The 27,164-nt window shown below is 40.3% G+C and overlaps 1 protein-coding gene across 2 annotated transcripts in view; it reads left to right on the forward strand.

The window, feature by feature from the left end:
• Positions 1-26,589, forward strand: part of aldh7a1 (aldehyde dehydrogenase 7 family, member A1) — a 113,825-nt gene extending 87,236 nt beyond the window's left edge. For both annotated transcript variants that reach the window (XM_079805379.1, XM_079805378.1), the window contains exons 11-18: positions 228-322; positions 445-529; positions 8,671-8,777; positions 25,070-25,186; positions 25,272-25,369; positions 25,771-25,844; positions 26,105-26,180; positions 26,322-26,589. In XM_079805379.1, the coding sequence (XP_079661505.1) occupies positions 228-322; positions 445-529; positions 8,671-8,777; positions 25,070-25,186; positions 25,272-25,369; positions 25,771-25,844; positions 26,105-26,180; positions 26,322-26,376 (707 nt within the window). In that variant the 3' untranslated portion in view covers positions 26,377-26,589. The remainder of the gene's footprint in view (positions 1-227; positions 323-444; positions 530-8,670; positions 8,778-25,069; positions 25,187-25,271; positions 25,370-25,770; positions 25,845-26,104; positions 26,181-26,321) is intronic.
• Positions 26,590-27,164: the final 575 nt, after the last annotated feature.

The following is a 27,164-nucleotide window of genomic DNA, read 5'->3' on the forward strand; positions in this document are numbered from 1 at the left end:
ATCAGTTACGTCACATCAAATAGACTTTCCAACTAATATAAATGAATGTTTACATAGTCTTATAGTAGAGAATTTATCTCTCTCCCCGTGTCTCGCATTTCCCCGCAAAAAGAGGAACTAGGTGGTCACCCTAGTCTGAGGTTGTGTCCATAAGGAATCATTAATTTAAGGAAGTCTTTCCTTGTTTATGTAATCCATAAAGTCATTGCATAATGTTTTTGTCCCAGTGTTTGAGGACGCTGATCTTAATCTGGTTGTGCCATCTGCTGTCTTCGCCTCTGTGGGAACGGCTGGCCAGCGATGCACTACTACCAGACGACTGGTTAGTATAGTGTGCTAAAGATAAGCACTAGTTTAACCAAAGTTCCTCCTTTTTTTTACTAGTTTCTCATTTTTTGCATCCATATGTCTGATTGTTATTCATCTGTTTTCCTGCTGATTTAGATGCTGCATGAAATTGTACATGACAAGGTGGTGGAGAGAATCACTAAAGCTTACAAGCAGATCCGCATCGGTGATCCTTGGGACCGTAAGTTCAGTAAAGAATAATGGGTCTCATTCACTAATAATTGGGTGGATTTTTCATAGTTATATGCACAGGAGAACTTTTCCCAAAAAATTCCAACATGTGTCTACACGCATGAATTTGTTCTTAACCTTGTTTTGATGTTATTAAATCAATAATAAATCATTTGAAGTATTCTAAATGAGTGACCGCATGTTTGGGGTAATCATGAAGCCAGATCAGCCTCAAAAATAATACAAAATTCATAAAAGCACAGCACAATTCACATTTACAAAATCCGAGTAATAAATTCAAAACAATTCATAAATACACAAGTAAAAGCATATTTCCCCAAAAGCTCACACAAATCTTACCTAAATAAATTTAACATCTTTAATTCAAGAACTTGATATATACATATTTGTGTAATTTCCATCACACATTTATTAATGATGTTACATGTATTTATGGATCGTTGAATCCATATTTGCAAATCGCCATGTTCTTGGACTGCTTTGAATTTGTGTGCTGTATTTTGGAGACCTTGCAGACAGGTTAAGATTCATAAATATCTTTTTTTGGAGGATGTTCTGTTTAGCCAATCGAGGTGAGCTTTTAATCCACCAATTAAAACGATATGGCGTCGGTATTATCATTTCACAGCTTTTTCCGGGATGCAGTCGCTGAAGTTCAGTGCTATGACGACTGGTTAATGAAGTCCGCTTCCACATCTCTGCTTATGCGTCAAACTGGATGCTATGTCCTTGGACAAGGATGTCTTCTGGGCCCTGCTAGACGAAAAGACAAAAGCTGCCATGTGGGATTCGGCTATGGAATGCGAAACGATGAGGGCGAGCAAACCCTCGAATATGCCAACGCCCATGACCTCATTATCATGAACACGGGATAGCCGCTTGCAGAACTACATCTCATTACCTACTACAGTGGCAACACAAAGTCACAAATTGACTTTATCTTAGTCAGAGGACGTAATTTGAAGACTGCTCAAAGTCAAGGCTATCCCGTATGAGCCGGTCGTTGCCCAACAGCATCCAGTCATCTGTTAACTCCGCATTGAACCACCAAAAGACCGTAAAATGGATCAAAATGGACCAGAAAAAGAGGTTGAAGTCATCACAAGCATCCATCTGCTGCCAATCACGACAGTTGAAGAAACATGGAGGAAAGCCAAACAAATGATTAACGAAGCAGCACACACACAACTTGGCATGACTAAGCCATGAATACAGCGGGTCGATAAGGAAGAATGGCTGTGGACAGACGAAGTCAAGGCGAAAGTCTGCGAGAAGAAATGCCTCTACCACACTTTTCTCGCTGACAAGAACTGTAATAACTGGCAGAAGTATCACGATGCCCAAAGGAGCGCGAAGGAGACCGTAGCTGCCGCAAAAGCTGCTTGCTATGACAAGCTCTACAAATAGCTTGACATTTACATTTACATTTATGCATTTGGCAGACGCTTTTATCCAAAGTGACTTACATTGCATTCAAGGTACACATTTTACATTTTGTCAATTCTTGCTTTCCCTGGGAATCGAACCCATGACCTTGGCGTTGCTAGCGCCATGCTCTACTGTTTGAGCTACAGGAAAGCTTGACACGTGCGAAGGCGAACATGGCATCTATTGCCTCATGAAGTTGCGCCATCGTCAGACTGAGGATATCGAGAAGTTCTTCGTGTCAATGACGAAAACGGGCAGCTGATCAATGACCGCAAGAAGGCTGGCAGGACTACTTCGAGAAGATCTTGACTGAGGAGTTCCCACATCCACTGATTGTGTCCACTCCTTCTGTTCTCAGTCCAGTGCAACCGGTCACAGCTGACAAAGTTGCTGAAGCAGTGAAGAAAATTAAGCCAGGTAAAGCTACTGGACCAGACGATCTGGCAGCAGGGGTGTGTAAGTCACAATTCTGGAATTCATCTGAATGGCTAGCATATTTTTTCAACCAGGTAATTTCAGAGAAGACGACGCCTGACGACTGGCAGGTCAGTACAACCATTCCAATCTGGAAGAAGAAGGGCAACCCGGCTGAATGTGTCAACTACCAGCCAATTCGATTGCTCTCACACACCATGAAGATCTTTGAACGTGTCCTGAATAAGCAAATTTGATTCAATCAGTCAATCAGGCTGGATTTGTGAAGAACTGTGGGACAGTTGATGCAATTCATGCCACCAGGCTCCTGTTTGAGAAGCATCGAGAGAAACATAAGCCCCTGAACACTGCCTTTCCCCATGAAGCTATCTGGAATACATTAAGAACCCATGAAGTTCCTGAAGAACTCATCAAATGGGTAAAGCTGCTGTATGATGAACCAAAAAGCTGAGTGCAGGCAACTGCTGGAACAACGAAGGAGTTCCATATTACTGTGGGCGTCCACCAAGGATCGGCGTTATCACTGCTCCTATTCATTCTTGTGATGGATGCCATCACGTGAGACCTACAGCAGCCAGCGCCATGGACACTTCTCTATGCAGATGATGTTATGCTTGCTGCTGAAGAGAAAGCCAGCCTCGAGCAGAATGTCCAGGCATGTAGCAATCGGCTAGCAACTTTCGGCCTACGCCTCAATGTTAAAAAGACATGTACCAAGTACATGATGACAGACCCAAACGAGCAGGGTACTATTAAAATCAATGGCACTGACCTACAAGAACCGAGGCATTTCAAATATCTTGGCTCAACGATCTGAACCATGAAGTCATTGCACGAGTAAACGCAGACATTTAACACTTATTTAATAACATTACAGATTGATCTGATTAAACAGGTTATGTGCAACTTTGGTGTATAAGACAGCAGGCTAACCAGGTAGCTGTATTTTGTGCGAGCAATATAAATGTGATTTTGTAGAAATTGTAATCAGGTGCTAAAGTACCCATCGAAATGTCTTTATACAGGGAGTGCAGAATTATTAGGCACGTTGATTTTCTGATCATATTTTTTTTCCAGGCACATTTGACCGATTCCAAACCACAGTAATCCTAATAACTACTATTGATTTAGTATTTAATAATGTATAAGTGATATATAATTGTTCATGAAGGCTGGAAGTGAAAATCACCTTATATTCAGGTGTGCAGAATTATTAGGCATGTTTTCTTTTACAGATAAATTGAGCCAAAAAAGAGATTTAACTCAGACTGAAAAGTCAAAAAGTATTAAATGCCCATGAGAAGGATGCAATACTAATGCGATACTAGACATTGCAGTTAAGGCATGACCATTGGACAGTGAAATGCTCGTTGGGTCAGCAGGATCTGACAAAAACAGGTGGTGAAGAAAAGACACCTGTTAACTGCAAAAGAATTAAGAATTAAGGTGGAGAATTAAGGGTGAAACCATCAGGAACCCTTTAGTCTCCAGCGCCACCATTTTCCAAAGCTGCAACCAACCTGGAGTCTCCAGAAGTGCAAGGTGTCAGGATCTCAGAGACTTCAATTAGGTAAAGAATCCTAAAAAATGACCCCCACTAGATAAGAATCACAAGCTGAAGTGTTGTAAAATACATGAAGAAGGTTTTTTTTATAGGCTTTATGGACAGATAGGTTGAGAGTGACTCTTGAAGGACCAGCACCACATCCTCTAGTACCACTGTTTGAAGAATTCATCTTCCAGAATCTGGCAGTACGTTTTGGGAGTTCATTTTAGTCCATCCTGAAGTCCGTTTTGCAGAGATGGACTAAAAATTAACTCCCAAAACGTACTGCCAGATTCTGGAAGATGAATTCTTCAAACAGTGGTATTAGAGGATGTGGTGCTGGTCCTTCAAGAGTCACTCTCAACCTATCTGTCCATAAAGCCTATAAAAAAACCTTCTTCATGTATTTTACAACACTTCAGCTTGTGATTCTTATCTAGAATCCACTGTCCAATGGTCATGCCTTAACTGCAATGTCTAGTATTGCATCCTTCTCATGGGCATTTAATACTTTTTGACTTTTCAGTCTGAGTTAAATCTCTTTTTTGGCTCAATTTATCTGTAAAAGAAAACATGCCTAATAATTCTGCACACCTGAATATAAGGTGATTTTCATTTCCAGCCTTCATGAACAATTATATATCACTTATACATTATTAAATACTAAATCAATAGTAGTTATTAGGATTACTGTGGTTTGGAATTGGTCAAATGTGCCTGGAAAAAAAATATGATCAGAAAATCAACGTGCCTATTAATTCTGCACTCCCTGTATAAAGGACCCGATCATGGAACAATGCACAGTACAAGCGCAGTGTTGAGCTTCTTGAGTCTGTTCAGTAAGGAGCGTTTTTATTGGTGGATTAAAAGCTCACCACGATAGGCTAAACAGAACATCCTCCAAAAAAAGATATTTATGAATCTTAACCTGTCAGGAAGGTCTCAAAAATAACACACACATTCAAAGCAGTCCATGCATGTGTGAAGATTTGCAAATGCAGATTCAACAATCCATAAATACATGTAACATTCATAAATGTGTGATGGAAATGAATTAAAGAACTTGATATATACATATTTGTGTAAAGATTTAAAATGTATTCAGGTAAGATGAATTTGACGAAATATTTATGCTTTTACTTGTTTATTTTTTAATTGTGTTTTGAATATACAAATCAGGGGAATTGTAAATGTATTATTTTTGAGGCTGATCCAGCTCCATTGGTAATTGGCATAAAACTATATCCACATTCTGCACAACCTTTACGTTACAGCAACACACACATGACGTTTCCTAAAGATGAAGTCTTACCTGAGAGCATGACCAGCAAGATCCTCAAACAATGACAAGTGTGCAATCCTCAAACAAGTTTAATAAATATGTGCATATTGTCCCAGTATGCTGAGCCAGTTCTGCAGTCAAGATTACAGAGGGTCTAGCTAAGGCAAATGTGAACAGCCCTGGATGGAGTCATGAATTCCACCAGAGGATCCGATTTTATTGGTAGATAGAAAATGCAAGTGCTTCAGCAAACCTGGCTGCCTCGCAAACCATTATATTTGTCCCTGCAGCATCAATGCCAAAGTGCAGTTTTTCTTCAGCCAGTGTTATTGTTGACGCTGTAATAATTTCACTTTTGGGCCCACCCAGGAACGCCAATTATGTAATAATTTCACTTTTGGGCCCAAACAAGGGACTCCAATTATGTAGTGATTTTACCTTCGTCCATCCAAGGACGTTAAGTAAGGTAGTGATTGGTACTCACGTCACCGTGGACATTTTGATTTTTGAATCACACGTCACTTAAGGTGTGGTTATGAGTACATCAGATGACCACTTTCCCCCTCTCTTAGTTTGGGACACTAGTCAAGGTCTTTTCCCTTGGTTCTATGAGAACACTCCAAACAGGAGGCTGATCAATCATTTTAGATTGAATATAAAGTGGGGAGAGTTGGTCAGCTGATTTATCTGAAAGATTGGCGATTCTTCCACTGGTTGTGCTGGGTGACAATGCAGTGGGAAAGGAGCTGGAATCCGTTTCAACAGTCTTGAACACGAAGATCTGTGGGATGCTGATCTCCTGGAGCACCAAAGGGTCCTAAAATCTGGAACACGCAGATGAGGCCCTGAAGTAGGTGCAGAAGGTCCTTAATCTGGAACACGCAGACGAAGGAACCTCAAAGTGAAGGTTTGCTCTCCTGAGCTTAACCTTGTTGCAAATGTCTCTGTGTCTTCTGACTCTGTGGGTCAGACACTCAGGAATTTGTCAATACGCTTTTTTTTTGTCTCTCTGGCATGGAGACTCGGAACGTGCTGTAGTCGTCTCGCTGGACTAAAACTCTTAACGTAGTGGTTGTTAATGTCGCTTTCCTCACCGGCTGGAGGCTCAGAACGTGGTTGTATCTGTTGCTGCCTCACAAGCTGTAGATTCAGATCCTTGGATATTTTTTTGTCTCCCTGGATGAACCAGAGGCTCAGAACTTGGTTGCTCTGTCACAGTTTCATCCTCGCAGGAGAAACTCAGAGCTTATTGCTCTGTCACAATCTCATCCTCGTGGGGAGACTCAGAACTTGGTGAACTGTTTGTCTCTCTTGAAGGGAGACTCAGAACAAGGTGTGTCAGTTGAAAGGGTACCTTTATCCTTTTGCGAATAGGAGGAGATTGCAATTTGGCGCTTCTCCATTCCAGTGTTGCGATTGGCTGCTGGCATCCGAGGGGGTCTACAGGGAGACTCACCCTCCTTTCTCCTGTGGAACTCATTTGCATACTGTACACAGTTAGAAGTCTTTAAAGTGTCTTTAAAGTTTACCAATGCATTTCTCACTTTCCAAACCACCATCAGAATACCCTTGGCAATATTCTAAACAAATAGAACCAAACATGATGGGAAAAGATTAAACTGTTCATTAATTTGTTCATTAACAGCTGATTCTGTGTAAGATGTTGCATTACAAATAGCTGTCACTGAGAATACTTTTTTCTCTGAGTAAGTATGAAATGGATGTGTGTAGTTTACATCAGTCTTAAGGTTTCCAAACATAGTTATGACTGGATTTGGATAGATCATTTTGGTCTTTCTTTCACCCACTACTAATGAGGTCCTGTGGAATTTTTATGGCAGTCATAGACCAGGACACTAGGGATTTGGGTGAAGGGCAGAAACTGCATGTGGACCAATGAGATGTCTTGTCCTTCCTGGGCTTGGTACAAGAGTTCTTCTTATTGCCCTCTAAGAGGTGTCTGGATGTTGTCTTAGCATCTTTATCTGATGGCGTTGGACAGTTTGTTTGTCTCTACTAGGGATGCAACAATACAGTTAGTCCACGGTTCAATACGTACCTCAGTTTTCAACCACGGTGTTCGGTTCGGTTCTGATGGCTTGTCACATCAGTTTTTTGCTATTCTATTTTAAGCGACAGGAACAGCAAGAGGTTAAGGAGAAAAAAGACGACTATTTTTTTTCTTTCTTTATTTTACTTAAAAGAATTGAAAAACCTGACTTAAACTTAAAACTTTACTTAAAAAAACCTTGTACACATTCCTAGTGTATTGTAAAATATAAAATAAATATATATAAAGATTTACACTGGCAGCTCAGAGCTGTACAGCAGCATTTAAGTATGAAATTGAATGAATAAATGTAAAATTAAAACACTACATAGACTTCACTATAAAATATACATTGATTCTTATTAAAGCTACTGTATTAAAGTTTTTCATTCAAGAGCAGTGAGGGATTTTCTCTTTGTCTTTTGTTGTTGTATTAACTTTAAAGGGATAGTTCACTCAAAAATGAAAATTCTGTCATCGAGAAATGAATACAGGTTTGGAACAATATTAGAGTGAGTAAGTAATGACATCATTTTATAGGTGAACTTTAAGGACCGCGTGTTCACTAGGCTGCCTGCTGTCAATTTAAGACCTGCGTGCATCTAATATAGGCTACAGACACACTGATTTTACTTTCACTTTAGATAACTGACTGTGTTTGTTAATCTTGTGTGTATTTGACCGTATTAGCACAGTAAGATTACTTAGTCCAGTAATCGCGTGTTTGACAGGCGTTTAGTGCGCGCGCTCGGAGAAGCGCATGTTAAAACAGTGCATATGCACGCGAATGAAGGCTGTAAAACGCATGCAAATAATGAACTTTCGTGATTGTGAATTATAGTGTTCCGTGAGTATAACTCTACCACTAACTTGTAATGTGAATGTATGTTGCGTTGTTCAGTATTGGGATGGATGCAAATGATAGAATTTGTAGAAAAATAATTAATTAAATACAAAACCAAAAAAACGCAATTCACAAGCGCGTATTGAACCGTGAATGCCGTACCGAACGGTTCAATATAATATTGAGTATTGTGGCATCCCTAGTCTCTACCAAGATCCAATCAAAATGTAGCAAACCTTTGTCCACTGCTATGGACAGAGAGGGGCCCGGCCATAAACTGGGCCCTGGAATGTGCTGTCCACTACAATGCAATGACAGGTGAAACCGTATAAACATGTCACGTGTTTATATATGTTCTGTACTGTATGTTATGATAGCACACCGCAGAGACTTCTTGCTGATTTCATGTGTGCATTTTTAATATTCAAATACAATTTTATTGAAAATGTCCATCCCTACTATGCACGTATAGTGAATGAGATCCAATGTGTTATACGTCTGTTTGAAATGGAACCATGCATTAATTCTTCTGCATTTGGTTACAGCAAACACCCTTTACGGACCTCTGCACACCAAACAGGCTGTTCAACAGTATCTGGCGGCCATAGAGCAAGCAAAGCAGCAGGGCGGCACTCTTGTGTGTGGGGGAAAGGTAACCTATTTCATGCACTGTGAATAGTAGCAGTATGACTGTCATTATTACACCAGAAACAGGATGTCTTCTGACAGTTACTGTGCTGCATGCTAGGGCTGGGACGGTTACCGCATTACCGCAATACCGCGGTCATGTGACGCCTACTGCGGGTCTGAGATGGTCACCGCCATCACTGCAAAAAAAAAAAAAAAAAAACATTGGCCTGCCCATGTGTGCACGTTGTGTCTAATTCCATGGATTCATTGATTCTAATGACATTGATTGTGTATAATGACATGTGTGTATGGATTCAAGGTTTTCTAAACAAATCTTAATCAAAAGATGGAGCAAATCCGACCTTTCGCGAGTTGGGGAGCACAATGTTCCATTATAACATTCCATTTGTACCTGTGTAATGTCTTTTAGCCTATAATTTGAATTTAATTTTACTAAAGCATAAAATACAGGCGCATAAGCAGGACCTCAGTTTTTAATTGCACGTGCTTAACACAATTCTCTCACATGGTTGCGCAGCCGACAATAGTGGGTAGGGAGATAGAAGTCATGAAAGCAGAAAAAGAATGCACCGCCCGGGCCGTGGGTTTGTGTCGACCGCTGGTGACCGCTTTCTCCCATAGCTGGCAAAAAAAAAAAACACGGCTTCAGAAAGAACAAACTAAGCTGGACCTGCCTCAGCACTCCTTAGTACTGGTAAGTTTTAACTCTCTTCCAACTCTGTTTGGGAAAGATTGACTTCAAATAAGCTGGGCCTGCGAAATTTCATTCAATATAATCAATAAATAATCTATTGTAGGCAATTAAATATAAGTTGGCTATGTGATTCTGAAATTCCAATTTCATTAAAAGACTATCGAAAAAGATATCCGTCTGGCAGGCTTACAATCACAGTAGTGTGCGACAATTTGTTAAATTAAATAGCCTTCGTTAAATATTTGAACCACTGAGACAAAAGCGCACACGAGATATATATGTTTACATATTCATATTAATTTATATAATATATAAATATAAGTAATATACAATCACGGTAGTGTGAGCAGCGACACTTTGTTAAATTAAATAGCCTTCGTTAAATAGCACCACTGAGACAAAAGCGCACACGAGAGGCATATAGGCACATATATATATATACACATACATATATACACACACACACACATATATATATATATATATATATATACATATACATATACATATACACACACACACACACACACACACACACCTATATATATATATATATATATATATATATACACACACACACACACACACACACACACACACACACACACACACACACACACACATATATGTGTATGTATGTACAATCATTAGCCTAAAAAGTCTTCGTTAAATAGCCTTGAACCACTGAGACAAAAGCGCACACCACACGAGATATGTAAAATAATATAAATATGTAAATGTTATAAAATATAAAAAATAAATATAAATAATAAAAGTAGCATAATATACAATCAAGGTAGTGTGAGCAGCGAGTGACTACACTTTGTTAAATTAAATAGCCTTGAGCCTTCGTTATTCTTCATTAACCACTGAGACAAAAGCGCACACGAGATGTAAATTGTAAATGTAAATTAATAGCCTGAATATTTAAAAATATGTAATATAAAAATATAAATACTATAAATATTAATAATATATTATATTATATGGGCAGGTGTGTGCGAAAGTCGTTATAGTTAAAGTGATTGTTTGATGACGACGACTGTAATCTGAAATTAAAGATATTGGAAATAAATAAACAAATAAATATATATTACTGATCAATACCGATTAAATAAAAATGTGTTTGTTTGTCTTTGTTTATGCTATTCCATCTTCAGATCTCTCAGTCGGGATCTGATCTGCTCTCTCAGCAAAAAATATGAAGGCTGGGATGTAAACCATAGCCTAGTCTAGATTTCGTTTTGCCAGCACTTTTTTTCAGATATCATTCCATTTCTGTTCTAATTGTTCCTGTTCTAAACGTGAAAAAATAAATGTAAAATAAACATGTTCCTTATTAAGTTCAATTGCCTGCGCTGGTGTATGTGTGAGCGGCTGTGCGCGAAAGTCGAGTGTGAGTCGTTTAAAGCGGTTTACCGCTGAACCGCGGGAATTTCTTGCTTTTCAACCGAGGTAAGAAAAAATCCATACCGTCCCAGCCCTACTACCTGCTGATATGATGTTCCTTCTAGGTCAGTGCTTCTTTATCAGGATGCCTTTTTCAGCCCTTTAACGATATTCAGTTTACATTATAAGTCTTTAGCAAATGCTCTTATTCAGGACAAGGATTTTTTTTAGCAAATTCCAACTGCATTTTTGCACTCTTGAAGTGCACTGCAGGAAGGCAGTGTCACGTTTTAGGGTGCTTTCACACCTGCCTCATTTAGTTCGGTTAGATTGTACTAGAGTTCGTTTTCCCTTTTGGTGCAGTTTGTTTGGTCAGGTGTGAAAGCAGCAATCACACTCGGGTGCGCACCAAAAGCGGACCAAACAAGCGTACTGTTGGGGTAACAGTTTAGGACCCAGGACCTGTAGTGGAAAAATGAAGACCAGGGCCCGTATTCATAAAGATTCTAAGAGTCCTCTCAGAAAACTCCTAATTTAGCTTAAAAACTTTTACGTAGGAGTCTTAGCTTAAAGGTCCCATGGCATGGCATTTTTCTATTATTTTATAATGTTTCCTGAGGTGTACTTATATTGTTAGTATGACTTTTACATCATAAAATGTCATAATTTAGAAATAAAAGGCATTTTTTCAATACTGCTGTTTGCCCTGTGGCTGAATGCCCTGCTTCAAGAGGCGTGTCTGCTGTGAGACTTCAGTAAAAACGGCCACTGTTGTGATTGGCTGACATCTTTGCATTTTAAATGAGCGGAGGGGGTGTGGTTTAACTTGGTCTACGAGGCACGAGCAGGCACGAGCTGCTGCCAGAGAGACGGATGGACCTGAGTTCACTTCACATCAGTTCTCAGCATGTCTGAACTGTTGTAGTTACAGCATATACTTCAGGTTATTAGTCTATTTCTAGTCGGAGGGACTGTCACTCATGTTAGAAAGTTAGTAACTTTAGTAAATTATGGATCAGCGCTGACTGGAGACGCGAACCGTTTAGAACGATTCAGTTCGATTTGGTGAACTGATTCGGTTCACTAAAAAGAACTGGTTCAAAAGAAAGATCGTTCGCGAACCGGACATCACTAACGTACTAGAGACGGAGATCAGCGATTGCTAACAAAGTTATTTATAGTAACTACTGAGTTATGAGAGCGCTGTCAGTCAGCGCGAGTTTATTGTGTTTGTATCTGAGAGTTCTGAATAAACACGAGTCCCAGTCACGCCGAGTCAGTCTTCATCATTATTACCAACTTTGTAACACATGCAAAGTACCATTACAGCTGTCGAGATGAACGAGTTAAAAGTAAGTGTTGATAATAGCATTATTTTTAAAATAAAATAAAAGCGTCAGTGACGCGCGTTGAGTACACAGCGCAAACAAAGACACAATAGCAGTAATCGAATGTAATCCAGTTTATTGTGGGGCTAGGCTGGCTAGCCCGAATATGCTCACGCTTACCCCCCTTCTGCTTAATCTCACGCCGCGTTTGGTGCCTCCGCTGTGGGCCAGATGCAGTACTGGGGGTCGGGGATGTTGAAGGCCAACGGCCAGTGCAGCCCGAGCTTCGGCGTGTGTGAGGCCGATGTTGAGCAGAAACTCATGACTGTATGCACATTTTAGAACCGATAGACGCGACGAGGACGTACAAAAACACTGACTCACAAGATAGAAAACACGAAAACACCGTTCTGTCTGGAGAGAGAGAAGCCGCATTGTGTGCACGAATAATAAATAATTAGCTACACATCAGAAATTACTGATCACAGATCAGAAGGAACTGAAAAAAGACTTCTGTTTTCATTTGTACATCCAAACACTGAGAAACTGTCAGCATTCACTCGTTCACAACCCATGATCTCTCGAGCGTTTGCATGGGCGTGCCAGATTCTCTGGGCGGAGGAAAGGGAGGTAACCGTTCCTGCTTGAATGTCAAACCAGGAGACTTCAGGATTGGCTCGTCTGGCCTGTCATTTTCTCAAAGGCAGAGAGAGACAGCCAGAACTCGGGTTTACACCGATCAACATTTCTATCCACTTGGGGACAATATTCAGGCTAGGGGAACTCATATTAATGTTGAAAAACCTCATAAAATTAAAATTTCATGCCGTGGGACCTTTAAGAGCTATTCGAGACCGATCTGAGAGCAACTCTGAGCAAGGAAAATACAAAAACTTTTATCTTGGTGAAGAGGCGGGGCTGACCCCGTTGCTACGTATGACACAGTGTTTTGAAGACTGTGATTGATTGGTTGTCCAAAAGGGAAAAAAGGAGCACTTTTAAGTATAGGGTCTATTCGAAGCCTTCACTTTGAAATTACAAGCGCGAATTGTCCTATTTTACCGTTCTCTCTCACTCACACACATTATATATATATGTATATGAATCCTTTTATTATTTACCATGCTGTTAATTTCCTATAAGGTATTTGATTGGCTTAGAATTATAAACATTGTTCCACTCTTTCCAATTACACTGATTGCTGGCATGTCTATTTAATTGGTGGTTTGAAAGTTGGGTTTAATGCAACAAACATGATCCCTGCACGATCCAAACTATAGCGTCTTATTAAGTCACTGTCATCCATTGTCTGCAACACATTTCTTCTCCCTCTTCGTCTTTCTGCCATTTTCTCCGCTGCTAAAGAAACTCTTAAGCCTCTTAAAAGTCCTCGTCCGTGCTCCTAACAAATTTGACCTTAAGACCTCTTTTAAGGGTTAAGATGCTTTCTGAATTACTTTTTTCTTTACTAGGAATTTTTAGTTAATTTTAAGAGTAAACGCCCACATTTCTAAGAATTTTCTTAGAATTTTGTCACTAGGAGCTACTCTTTGCATTAAGATTCTTTATGATTACGGGCCCAGGAGTCAGATTAATTAAAGAAAAATTTGCTGAAGAATAGTTTGCAGTTTCATCAGCAGAAGCCAGCTTCAAGTCTCTCAAGGAGTTTGTAGGCCGCGCTCCCTCTATCAGTCTCCCCGCCTCCGTCTAGCCTACATACAATTTCTGAACAGTTATAATGTTTTCAAGGTCTAGCCACGTCATTACTGCCATGTGGAATGATTCTGATTGGTTCTAACAACATGCAATATAAGCAACTTTCCACACGTAGACAGATAGGAGCATATATCACTAAAAATGCGTAGACTAGTTGTCGTCCAGGCCTAGATTTAGATCACAATGACCTCGGAGGTCATAGAAAGGCGCCTCCAGGTCTTGCATTGCCTGCAGAAAGGCCCATCTCCAATACTGGATCTGCACAGATCATGCAACGCACATACACACAAAAGCTCCAGAGAATAACAGTTTCCTCAAGGTTGAGAACATCTTAACTATCAACAAAGTACTTCTCCAAAACATGCTGATACTAACTCTAGTTCAGAAGTTAATTTATTCTATTAAGAAAGAAAAGCATATAAAAGAGGTACATTTTCTCTGAGTCCCCAAAGAGTCACATAGACCTGTAACATATGTGACCCTAAGGTCACTTTAGGAAGACATACAGGGAGTGCAGAATTATTAGGCACGTTGATTTTCTGATCATATTTTTTTTCCAGGCACATTTGACCAATTCCAAACCACAGTAATCCTAATAACTACTATTAATTTAGTATTTAATAATGTATAAGTGATATATAATTGTTCATGAAGGCTGGAAATGAAAAATACCTTATATTCAGGTGTGCAGAATTATTAGGCATGTTTTCTTTTACAGATAAATTGAGCCAAAAAAGAGATTTAACTCAGGAACCCTTTAGTCTCCAGCGCCACCATTTTCCAGAGCTGCAACCTACCTGGAGTCTCCAGAAGTGCAAGGTGTCAGGATCTCAGAGACTTCAGTTAGGTAAAGAATCCTAAAAAATGACCCCCACTAAATAAGAATCATGAGCTGAAGTGTTGTAAAATACATGAAGCCTGCCTTTTTATAGGCTTTATAGGTTGAGAATGACTCTTGAAGGACCAGCACCACATCCTCTTGTACCACTGTTTGAAGAATTCATCTTCCAGAATCTGGCAGTACGTTTTGGGAGTTCATTTTAGTCCATCCTGAAGTCCGTTTTGCAGAGATGGACTAAAAATGAACTCCCAAAACGTACTGCCAGATTCTGGAAGATGAATTCTTCAAACAGTGGTACTAGAGGATGTGGTGCTGGTCCTTCAAGAGTCACTCTCAACCTATCTGTCCATAAAGCCTATAAAAAAACCTTCATGTATTTTACAACACTTCAGCTTGTGATTCTTATCTAGTGGGGGTCATTTTTTAGGATTCTTTACCCAACTGAAGTCTCTGAGATCCTGACACCTTGCACTTCTGGAGACTCCAGGTAGGTTGCAGCTTTGGAAAATGGTGGCGCTGGAGACTAAAGGGTTCCTGATGGTTTCACCCTTAATTCTTCACCTTAATTCTTAATTCTTTTGCAGTTAACAGGTGTCTTTTCTTCACCACCTGTTTTTGTCAGATCCTGCTGACCCAATGAGCATTTCACTGTCCAATGGTCATGCCTTAACTGCAATGTCTAGTATTGCATTAGTATTGCATCCTTCTCATGGGCATTTAATACTTTTTGACTTTTCAGTCTGAGTTAAATCTCTTTTTTGGCTCAATTTATCTGTAAAAGAAAACATGCCTAATAATTCTGCACACCTGAATATAAGGTGATTTTCATTTCCAGCCTTCATGAACAATTATATATCACTTATACATTATTAAATACTAAATCAATAGTAGTTATTAGGATTACTGTGGTTTGGAATTGGTCAAATGTGCCTGGAAAAAAAATATGATCAGAAAATCAACGTGCCTAATAATTCTGCACTCCCTGTATAGTTAAACACATTCTGGGGGCCTTCTCACTCCCTGGGGTGTTTTTACACACCAAGGACAGTTGCCTGTCAGCACGTCTTGACACAGACATCAGAGCAGCACCTAAAGAATGTGGATCCAAAAGCACACAACAAATATAATACTAAAATCTCCAAAATCACTCATTAAATATAGAGAGGTTATATGTGAACTGATTTATCAAATGTAGGAAATGGTTATAGCTTGATTGTCATTGATTCTTATTTTAATTTTGAACATAAAATCATTCTTGAAGGATATGTGTCTGATGAAGAGGCAAGTGATGTTTGACTTGACCCTTCAGTACCGAGACCTTGAAGAGGTGGTCTTGGTACACTTCCAAACTAACTCTGGAGCGGTTTGTTTGTGGTGAGAACGTGATCCGACCTCGAACAGACCACACTGCAAAAAGTAATGATCATTTTTGGACTAAACCAGCTGCCGTAGTCAGCTGCGCTGTGCATTATGTGATGAAGTGTTTGTTGACAGTTTGCACTTTAGCATGGCAGCTCGCGGACAAAGTTGGAGTAGTGAGGAGGTGCGGAGCCTCATAGAAATTTGGTCTGTTGACCATACTAGGTCCCAATTTTCGAAAACTCACAAGAACAGCCCGATCTTCGCTTGAAGTGACGAGCGATGCGTGCTCGCCGTTTGCAGTGCATTAGAACGTTGTTTTCAAGCCGCATACACGCTTCATTATAGTATTGTATTGTTTGCATATTGTGGTGTATACAAACAATGTAATGGATTATGCCCAGGGACAAAACCAGCCCACAGTTTCCAACTGTCACAGTTTAGGAAATACACCATGGCCAATGAGTGATGTGGATGTTGTCATGTGACTGCATTTTGATTAGTTTCAACTGGTTCGGACCAAAGCAATCAGAGTGTGGTGTGAAAAGGAACCAAAAAAGCTGAAAAATGGTTAATTGTTTGCCCTTGGTTCGGACCAAATGAACCGAACTAGAGATGTGAAAGCACCCTTAAAACAAAAGAGAGCAACTTTACCCCTTCACGAAGGCCATTAGCAGGTACATGTAGTCACTTGTTTCATTTACAAAGTTTACAAATGTAAGTTGAATAATTCAAGTTAGTTTTTTTTTGTGACATTACACATTTGTGATGCATGAAAAATATTTTAATAAACAAGTTTATTTTATTGGTAAGAGATGAATAGTACAGTAGATATGTTAGCTAAATTTGAATACTTGCTGGGTCCAGCGAAGAGATGGCAAATTTTAACAGCAAGTAAATAAACTGCAATAAACAAGAGATTCTTGCCATATGAACAGCTAATGGGGTGATGGACATCGTGCTCCCCTGTCACTGTCACATTCCCAGTGAAGATGAATAGGAAATGACTTTGTCTTTCATTGTTCCCCTTGCCAAGTTGTGTTCTAAACCAGTGGTTCCCATTCTGGGGGTGCAAGCGTTTTATATGTTTTGAGATCAAACATGGATACAAAAAACCTTTTCTTATAGTTTCTAGGAATGCTCCAAATGATATACGCCACATATCCGAAAATGTTGAAGATTCTATATGTGGTCTCTCAGCTTGCCGATCACATAAACCGATCAAATTTTTGACACGCGCAAGCTTGCTCACATCAGCTGTGAGGGCTGCAGCTGTGTAAAGATCAGCAGCGGATGCGTCTCCGAGTACAAAAATAATGCTGTGCAAAGGTGTGTATAGTACAAAATACTTTTAAAAAAAAAAATTTAAATCCAGAATTCTTCCACTCTTTTCTGAACTCTTTCCCTCACACAGGAGTGTGTTCTCCTCATTAGAGCTCCAGGTGAAGGGTTGCCAGTAGTAGTAGCGATGCACCGGTCTACAACCATCAATCAGAACCGGCCAGTTCTGTTTTTTTGTTTTATTTCGCCCAATCTCTGTCCCAGAATTTCTCACAAAATTCATTGCAATCATTTCCAAAAATGTAATTTGTGTGGACGTTAACAGAGGCCAGAGACGGGACACACTGAAGACAGACGCAAAGAAAAGAGCAGGGAAAATACTCTGAATATTGGAAGAAAATTCTACACATTAAATTGGGGTGGGGGCTTATATTAATGCATTTCTGAAGGGAACTGATTTACTTCACAAAAGTTTCAATGACATTTTCTTTTAATCTCACCTCTGTATGAGGCCTATTAAAGTAGTGTTTTTATATAAGCGCTGCGCTGGCGCTGCTTTGTTTACAGAGGTAACCAAGGAAACTCTATATTGCTCTGCTATTCCATAAGCGCCACCACCTGGTAGAGAGTGAATTTGCATGTTTCTTTGGGGGGAAGGGGGGTCCTCAGGGTTACATATATGTAATGAGGACTTCGTGGACAAGAGGTTGGGAACCACTGTTCTAAACAACCACATTGAGACTCAATTGCCCTGCTCCTCCAGAGTTCCCCCTTCAAAGGCTTCAATGATTCCATTGTAATCAACATGCTGCTAGTGCAATAAACCCTAATACAGGCACTATACAAATTTGTCATTAACAAGGCAACACAGGGCCTGCTGAAAGAGGTGAGCACTGAGTCTGAGGATTGTTAGGGATTATGCTGTTCTCACATGTACGGAGGTTGATTCCTTCATTTGAGTATGAGGAAGGTAGCTGGGCCTGTAGGGGCAACAAGGTGAGCAGTGGTGATCAGCTGGAGTCGCCAAGTTTTAGGTTGTCAACATTGATTGGACATAGGAGAAGGCTTGTGCCATTGACTGACTTGTGCAATTGGACAAGTGTCTGAACTTGGTTCTAGCTGGGATACATTTACATTTATGCATTTAGCAGACACTTATCCAAAGCAAATTGAAGGAGAACAAAGCATTCATCAAAGAGCCAACAATCGTTGTAGTACACAATGCCAAGTTTATTAGACAACTAGATTAGGAAACCAACTAGAGAAGAGAAGAAATGCTGACCTTTTTTGTGTGTAAGTGCATTGGTTTAAGAGTGTGAGGTCATTAAGGGCCTGCGGAAGAGCTGCATCTTCAGCTGCTTCTTAAATTGTGATGTTCTCAGCAGTTTGGGTTGAGTTTGGCAAATCATTCCACCAGAGAGGATCAGAGAGAGTGAAGGTTTTGGAGAGTGACTTTTTGCCTTGTTGTGAGGGAATAAGACATCGCTCGTTCAGTGACCTGAGCTGTCGGGAGAGAGCATACATTTGTAGTAGTGGGTTGAGGTAGGGGGGAGCTGTTCCAGTGGTAGTCCCTGAAGGTGTTTCTCAATCAGTAGTCCTGAAGGTGTGTCTCAAATTAGGGTGTCTCAATCAGCTCTCTAATTCAGTAATCAGGGCACTGATCAAGGAGTCGGCCATTTTAAGGGCTGTCTCAATCGCAGAATCCTTCCAGGGCACTGAAACGTTCGCTCCCTAAAAAGTTACACAATGCACCGCAAAAACCCAGGGTGCATCAATGCTATGTGCCCTTAACGGAAGTTCTGACGTGCAAAACTTAAATCACGTCAGCCAACTTGCTACACATAACGACACGCGATGTATACTTTATTAACAAAAGTATTGGGGCCTCTCAAAATCATTGAATTCAGGTGTTCCAATCACTTCCATGGCAAAAGGTATATAAAATCAAGCACCAAGGCATGCAGACTGCTTCCACAAATATTTGTGATGAATTGGGTCGCTCTCAGGAGCTCAGGGAATTCAAGCGTGGTACTGTTAGGGTGCCACCTGTGCAATAAGTCCAATTCGCAAAATTTCCTCACTACTAAATATTCCACGGTCAACTCTTAGTGGTATTACAACAAAGTGGAAGCAGTTGGGAACAACAGCAACTCATCCATGAAGTGGTAGGCCACGTAAAATCACAGAGCGGGGTCAGCGCATGCTGAAGCACACAGTGTGCAGAAGTCGCCAACTTTCTGCAGAGTCAATAGCTTCAGACCTCCAAATTTCATGTGGCCTTCCGATTAGCTCAAGAACAGTGCGTAGAGAGCTTCATGGAATGGGTTTCCATGGCCGTGCAGCTGCCTCCAAGCCTTACATCACCAAGTGCAATGCAAAGCATCGGAAACAGTGGTGTAAAGCACACCGCCACTGGACTCTAGAGCAGTGGAGACATGTTCTCTGGAGTGAAGAATCACACTTCTCTGTCTGGCAATCCGATGGACAAGTCTGGGTTTGGCAGTTGCCAGGAGAACAGTAATTGCCTGACTGCATTGTGCAAGTGTAAATGTTGATAGAGGGGGGATTATGGTGTGGGGGTTGTTTTTCAGGGGTTGGGCTTGGCCCCAAAGTTCCATTGAAAGGAACTCTTAATGCTTCAGCATACCAAGACATTTTGGACAATTTCATGCTCCCAACTTTGCGGGAACAGTTTGGGGATGGCCCCTTCCTGTTCCAACATGTCTGCACACCAGTGCACAAAGCAAGGTCCATAAAGACATGGATGAGCGAGTTTGGTGTGGAGAAACTTGAATGGCCTGCACAGAGTCCTGAGCTCAACCAGATAGAACACCTTTGGGATGAATTAGAGCGGAGACTGCCAGCCAGGCCTTCTCGTCCAACATCAGTGCCTGACCTCCCAAAAAAATTGCTTCTAGAAGAATGTTCAAAAATTCCCATAAACTTACTCCTAAACCTTGTACCTTGGAAAGCCTCAAGAGTTGAAGCGGTTATAGCTGCAAAGGGTGGGCCAACTCCCTATTAAACCCTACGGATTAAGAATGGGATGTCATTAAAGTTCATGTGCATGTAAAGGCAGGCGTCCCAAAACTTTTGGCATTATAGCGTATGTTTTTAAAAATAGAAACCGTTATTTTCTAATATTTCAGCATAAACATACATCGTTAGACAGGTAATGAACACAATCTAACATTTATAATGTATTTACATCTGAAATGTTGCACATATGTAACAAGCAAAGTAAAAAGGCTCTCACAAATTTTCAATTATATTATTGGGCTTGTAAGTGTAACCTAAGAGCTCTGACTTACTGGCAAGGTTCACATCACATAAATCACTTACCAGACTGGGTCCAGATAGAATCCTCCGCCTGCCTTCCTTTCTCACTTCCAGCCCTCCTTTTCTCACCCACTTGGTCTAGATTCTCACTTGTTGCACCCTATGTTATGGAACTCTTTCTCTTCCCAATCCAATCCCTATTGACCTACTCTTTCCTGATGACCCGGAGCAAAGAGGCACTATTTCTAGCTTATATATAAAACTTATATCATCCTTATCCACTTCTGTTAATGCACAAATAGATTTCTGGCAACCAGACCTCAATATTGGTCTGACGGACGAGGAATGGAATGAGGTTAAAAGTATAGAATCCACGGCTCTTTTATCTGTGCTAGACACAGCCTTATTCAATTCGTGGTACATAGACTTCATCTTTCCAAGGCCAAGCTGGCAAAGATGTATTCCTCAGTTGACCCTACCTGTACAAGATGTCTGTTTTTGGTCACAGATTTTTGTATCTTCTTCTAGAATATTCAGTAAAGATGGTTGTGCAAATCCTTTAACTGCCATCTTTGGTATTGTGTGTGAAAAAAAACACTGTCAAAAAGTGAATGGGACTGTATAGCCTTTACTTCTCTGCTGACAATTTTGATTAATTGGAAATGGTCCTTCCCTTTCCTTTTAAACCAGGGGTGTCCAAACCTGAAGTAGGGATGGGCATTTTTGTCAATTTCTCATTTCGATCATCGATAGGTCTCAAAAACGAGTACTCGGGTGTGGGGCATGTGCAGGGGGTGGGGCATGTCTGTCATTGAGATAATGAAAATACTGTTATGAAAATGGTTGTTGACAAATACAAACGTGACATGAAAAGGGTATATGAAAACATGAACATATAATGCAAAAAATAACTGCTAGATTATGATGCATAAATGTCTTTGAAAAAGAAACATCTTTATAAAATGACCGTCTCAAATAACCAAGTCAATAATATCGAGCATTGCCTTTGAGCTGAAACTGTGAAATGACACCACCCTGCAGAGCTTGCTAGCTGGTTAATAAACTCAACCAAACGCACCCTATATCAATATTAATATGAAGATTAATAGGAACCTATTACAACTTAAATTAACACAAAAGGACGTGAACTTCAGCGTGCTAGATTTTACAGGCTATGGTTTGAAACGGAACTTTTTGAATGCGCTCTTCCCTTAACAACGCTGATACACGGACAACGAAAGCACACAGAAACAACATTTTATTAAAATAGTGTTCTCATTATAATGCTTTGACAGATTGACTCTGCACATCATGCACTTAATTGTATTATTTAGGATCGAAGTGTTTACAGACATCACTGTGTGTTTTCGAACTCATAACGAAAAACAACTTTAAATAAACTAGGTCTACTGTTAAAAAATATGAGAACAGTATAGCACTGCTGCATTACTAATATCAATGATTCTGAGAAATAAATAGCCTATATCTAAAAAGAATATGACTGTCTCTAAACCATAATGTCGAGCTGATGTCGAGCTAATGTCTCTAAACCAATGCATTTGAGCTGAATCTGAAGAATGAACAACAGCTTATTAAGCTCAACCAAACGCTTCTTATATTAGATTAATCAGATATAGACAACATAAAAGTAATCTTACAACGTGCATCTGCAGAAAAGGACGCGAAAGCGCACATGAACTTCACGCGCTAGTCTGAGTGTTCTCGCTAGTTTCTCTGTGGATTTCCTTTAACAGCTGATACACGGGGAAGCACAGAGAATTTACAGCATTCTATTTCCATCGTGTTCTCATTATAATGCTATGTAGGCTATGACAGATTGGCACTGCACATCTTGCACTAAACATTTAATGATCACAGTGATTCCAGACATCACTGTAGTGCACGCCTCAGTTTCACTTTATTTCGCCGCGGTCTGGAGGCGTGCTGTATAACGCTAACCAATCAGACCTCTGGTACCGCGCAAAATGACGCAATAACCAATAAAAAAGAGACAATTTTTTTTTTTTCATGAACGATGAACGCGGTCACGTTCGAGTACTCGATTACTCGACCACTGTTGCCCATCCCTATCCTGGAGGGCCACTGTCCTGCAGAGTTTAGCTCTTACTTGCCTCAACACCTGTCTGGAAGTTTCTAGTATGCCTAATAAGACCTTGATTAGCTGGTTCAGGTGTGTTTAATTGAGGTTGGAGCTAAACTTTGCAGGACAGTGGCCCTCCAGGATCAGGATTGGACACCCCTGGTTTAAACAGTGGCCCAGAGATGCGTTACAATTCCTGAGTTTGGAAAAAAATAAGACTTAATTTAAGGGGCTCTGGGCCTAAGTTTACCGTCATATGGCGTCCTTTAATAAATTATCTCCAAAACCAATTATAACTAACTGGACGAACTGATGAGGACGTGAGGTTTTGCTTATGATCTACTGATGTTATTCTTTCTCCTTTTTTTCCTCTTTATATACACACGAGGTAACAGCACAATTTATGTCTATGCCCAGGTGTGGATTAACGCACAGGCTCGCATAGGCTGCAGCCTAGGGGCCCCACGTGCAGGGGCCCCGGATTGGCCAGACTAAAATTATTTAAAATTTACTTCAGCGCAAACAAAAAAAGACCCTCATTGGTCCATAAGAAACAATAAGCAGGTGATTGGATAGATCTGTCCAATCAGCTGCTGGTCAAATCAATCATTTTCATTTACTGCTATTGCTAGACGGGCAAGACGGCATAGCGGCAAAATGTCTGAAAGAAAGCACGATAGTGGAGCACGAAAACGGAAAATACAAAGGTAAAAAGAACCATGTAACCAAGATATACCAAAATTGACTGGATACTTAAAGGGTGCTGAATCTTCATCCAGTCGAAGACAGATCCACAGCAGGAGGACTGTGTTATGGAGGGCGATCAGGTATTTCTTTTAATTTTATTATTAATCTGTATTTACGTCGCTCAAATAGTGCGCTTACCCAGCAACAGAGAAACTGGTAGCTAGGCAACAGACAAGTGACACATTTGTGGCGACGTCACTACACGCATTTTAGCTAGCCGTGCCGAAAATTCCAGGCAGAGAACGGTTTGTAATCGTGCAGTGCCGAACCAGGCTCAAGTGGAAATTATAAGAAACGTCTGGTGGTGAAAAAGCGGCTATTGTTCACCTGCTCGCGGGTCAGCCGCGCCCTCAGCAGAGATGGTGGGTATCCCCGCCGTTTTTATGATGGCTCTGTTTTATACACAGTTTAGTGTATTGCACAGTGGTTTGTGTCTCAGTAATGTTGTGATTTTGCCTCAGTAAAACAGGGTGTTCTGCACTGATGCTGTAGTCTACCTGTTGGTTTATAAAGCTAAACCAGCTTGCAGTTCAACTGTGAATGCAGGGAATTCTGTTGCTTTGCTGTTTATAGTTACATATTTCTGTGGCAGAGGGTAATATCTTTCCACCATCTCTGTTAATTAAAAGGCTGCTTGGCTGTGTGTGTGTGTGTGTGTGTGTGTGTGTGTGTGTGTGTGTGTGTGTGTGTGTGTGTGTGTGTGTGTGTGTGTGTGTGTGTGTGTGTGTGTGTGTGTGTGTGTGTGTGTGTGTGTGTGTGTGTGTGTGTGTGTGTGTGTGTGTGTGTGTGTGTGTGTGTGTGTGTGTGTGTGTGTGTGTGTGTGTGTGTGTGTGTGTGTGTGTGTGTGTGTGTGTGTGTGTGTGTGTGTGTGTGTGTGTGTGTGTGTGTGTGTGTGTGTGTGTGTGTGTGTGTGTGTGTGTGTGTGTGTGTGTGTGTGTGTGTGTGTGTGTGTGTGTGATGTTTAATTTCTCATTTTACCTATGTGGTGTTCATTTTCGTACAGTGGTGGTTGAATGAATGTAGAGGAAACACTAGTATTGGCTGTCTCAATGTGTGTGTGTATATGCCGGTTCACCATATTTGCGTGTGGACCATGTATGGCACTAAATACATTTTTCCAGTAAAGCATAATGATTAAGGGGGGCCTTACACAAAGAGCAGCCTAGGGGCCCCTGACCACCTTAATCCGCCTCTGTCTATGCATATGGTGTTGTTGGTTGTGTTGATATGTGAATATGTATGTTGTTGATTTGTTAAATAAATAAATAAATATATATATATATAAATATATATATATATATATAAAAATTTTTTTTTTTTTTTTTTAAAGCATCAGAAATAGACAGCATGTGTTAGCAGTGTTTCTAAGGTGAAAATGGCAAACACAGGCAATGTGACCATCAAAACTGGTTGCTATCAAACATACAGTAACATCCATAAGCAGTGTTCTAGCATGATCTATTACTTACCAACAGGAAACTCGACTGTCATGTTACTACTTTGAAAATTCAATTTTATCTCCTTGTATTTATAGCATGTTTGTGAATCTGATTGGCAGATTATGGATCGCCCAGGTAACTATGTGGAACCCACTATTATCACTGGACTGCTACACGATGCTCCCATAGTTCACACAGAGACCTTCGTACCTATCCTTTACGTGCTTAAATTCAAGGTGGTATCTTTTATTGTATTCTAGTTTGCATACTTTATTACATGATTAGTACTTTGCTTGTAACATTTTTTTTCTCTGGTTTTAGACAGAGGATGAGGCATTTGCCTGGAATAATGAAGTGAAGCAAGGGCTCTCTAGCAGTATCTTCACTAAAGATATGGGCAGAGTGTTCCGCTGGTTAGGGTATGTGTGCAATGGAGCTTTTTGTTTACAAGTTACTTGACAATGTTTTTTTTTTACTTTCGGGCCAGTGTGACCCAGGGCTAACAAACGTGCCATGCATGGCCAATTGCCTCGGACCTGTAGCCGCAAGGCCAAAATCAAGCTGCATTTCCACTGTCGGGCCAGTAGCCCCGCAGCGTTACCCTAAAACCAACCCTAAACATGCCTCCATAGAACATCACATTTCACCAGCATGAAGCTAGCTGACTTAAAACTACCTTGATTGCAAAATGAGCATGACAGAAGCGGATGTTTGATTTTTACTTAAGACTCCAGAATATATAATCTGAATGTCGTGGAAGTGTCTTTATTTAACACGTGGTGAATTCCTGAGTGTGTAACAGTTGTTTGTTTAACTATAGCCCCAAAGGCTCTGACTGTGGCATTGTGAACGTCAACATTCCAACCAGCGGTGCTGAGATTGGAGGAGCGTTTGGTGCGTATCAATACATAAAGTACCACACCATTCTGTACACAGCAGCAAAATAAACATTGATAGTGGTTAAATGATCCTAAATCAGCCTTATTGTAGTCGGCCATTCTGAAAGTACCTTAGATTTTTTTTTTTTTAAGGATTTTATTAAGGAGTGTTTTTCTACTTGTCCTACAAATTTGACACTTGATAAAACCAGGAATGACTAAGCCAGTGTCTGGCTGCTCTCTGTTCTTATTTTGATGTTGTTTTTGTGTGCACAGGAGGTGAGAAACACACGGGAGGTGGGCGCGAGTCAGGGAGTGACTCATGGAAGCAGTACATGAGAAGATCCACATGGTGAGTGTCAGTCTTCAACAGAACCTCAGGAAATTTGCCAGAATGTTTCAAATGAAATAGTTTATCATGTAAATTGGATACAATGATTTTTCCTGTTTACAATTCAAATTTGTCAATGAGACTCACGCCCTCTTCTTGCAGCACTATCAACTACAGCAAGGATCTGCCATTGGCCCAGGGGATCAAGTTTGAGTGAACCGTGATGTTGCCTATTTAGCAGTGTGAAATAGCATTTTTGATAGATAAATCACTGTCCACGTTGGTTTCATGTATACATGTTTGTACTACCTTATAAAATAATCCAAAACCGCTCATTGGCCATTGCAGTGCATTTTGTAGCGCTTATCCATGCTGCCCTTCAAGATACAACACTGTTTAATACCAATAAACTGAGTCTATAAAACCAAAACTCTCTTACAATGCTTTTGGGAAACGCTGCCCTGGACATGTTGAAAACATTTAAGAAGCGGAATTGAGAACGACTGGTAAAGATGATTATTATTCAAATGACTTGCAATGTATTTGATTGTAACTAAGAAAAATGTAATGTCTTTTTTATATATGCAAAGCACCATTGTGGAAATTGTGAGATTTAATCTGGTCTGCATGACATTTAGAGCTGCATTGTATGCATAACAATGAAAACTAATGCCATGCTTCCAAATATTATCAAAGAAAGCAAATACAAGCTAGTTTGAAAATTCCTGTCCTGGACCAACTGGACTTGAAACACAGGAGACTGTTCCGCCTCATCTTGACAAACGAGTAAGAATTTAAATACACCACAAAAATCATATTTTACTCCATACTAAGGAACAGCTAATGATAGAAACATATGTTCCATGTAAAACATATATACTGATGTAGTTTTATATAGATAATTATATTTTTATTTAAAGATATGCATGTGACATTCGTGTCATGTCTTCTGAGGGAGAGGACACTTGCCAATAGCCCTGCCCGACTGGCTAAGCAACTGAAGGA

This window comes from Gobio gobio, assembly GCF_949357685.1.
Source record: "Gobio gobio genome assembly, chromosome: 22".
Taxonomy (NCBI): Eukaryota; Metazoa; Chordata; class Actinopteri; order Cypriniformes; family Gobionidae; genus Gobio; species Gobio gobio.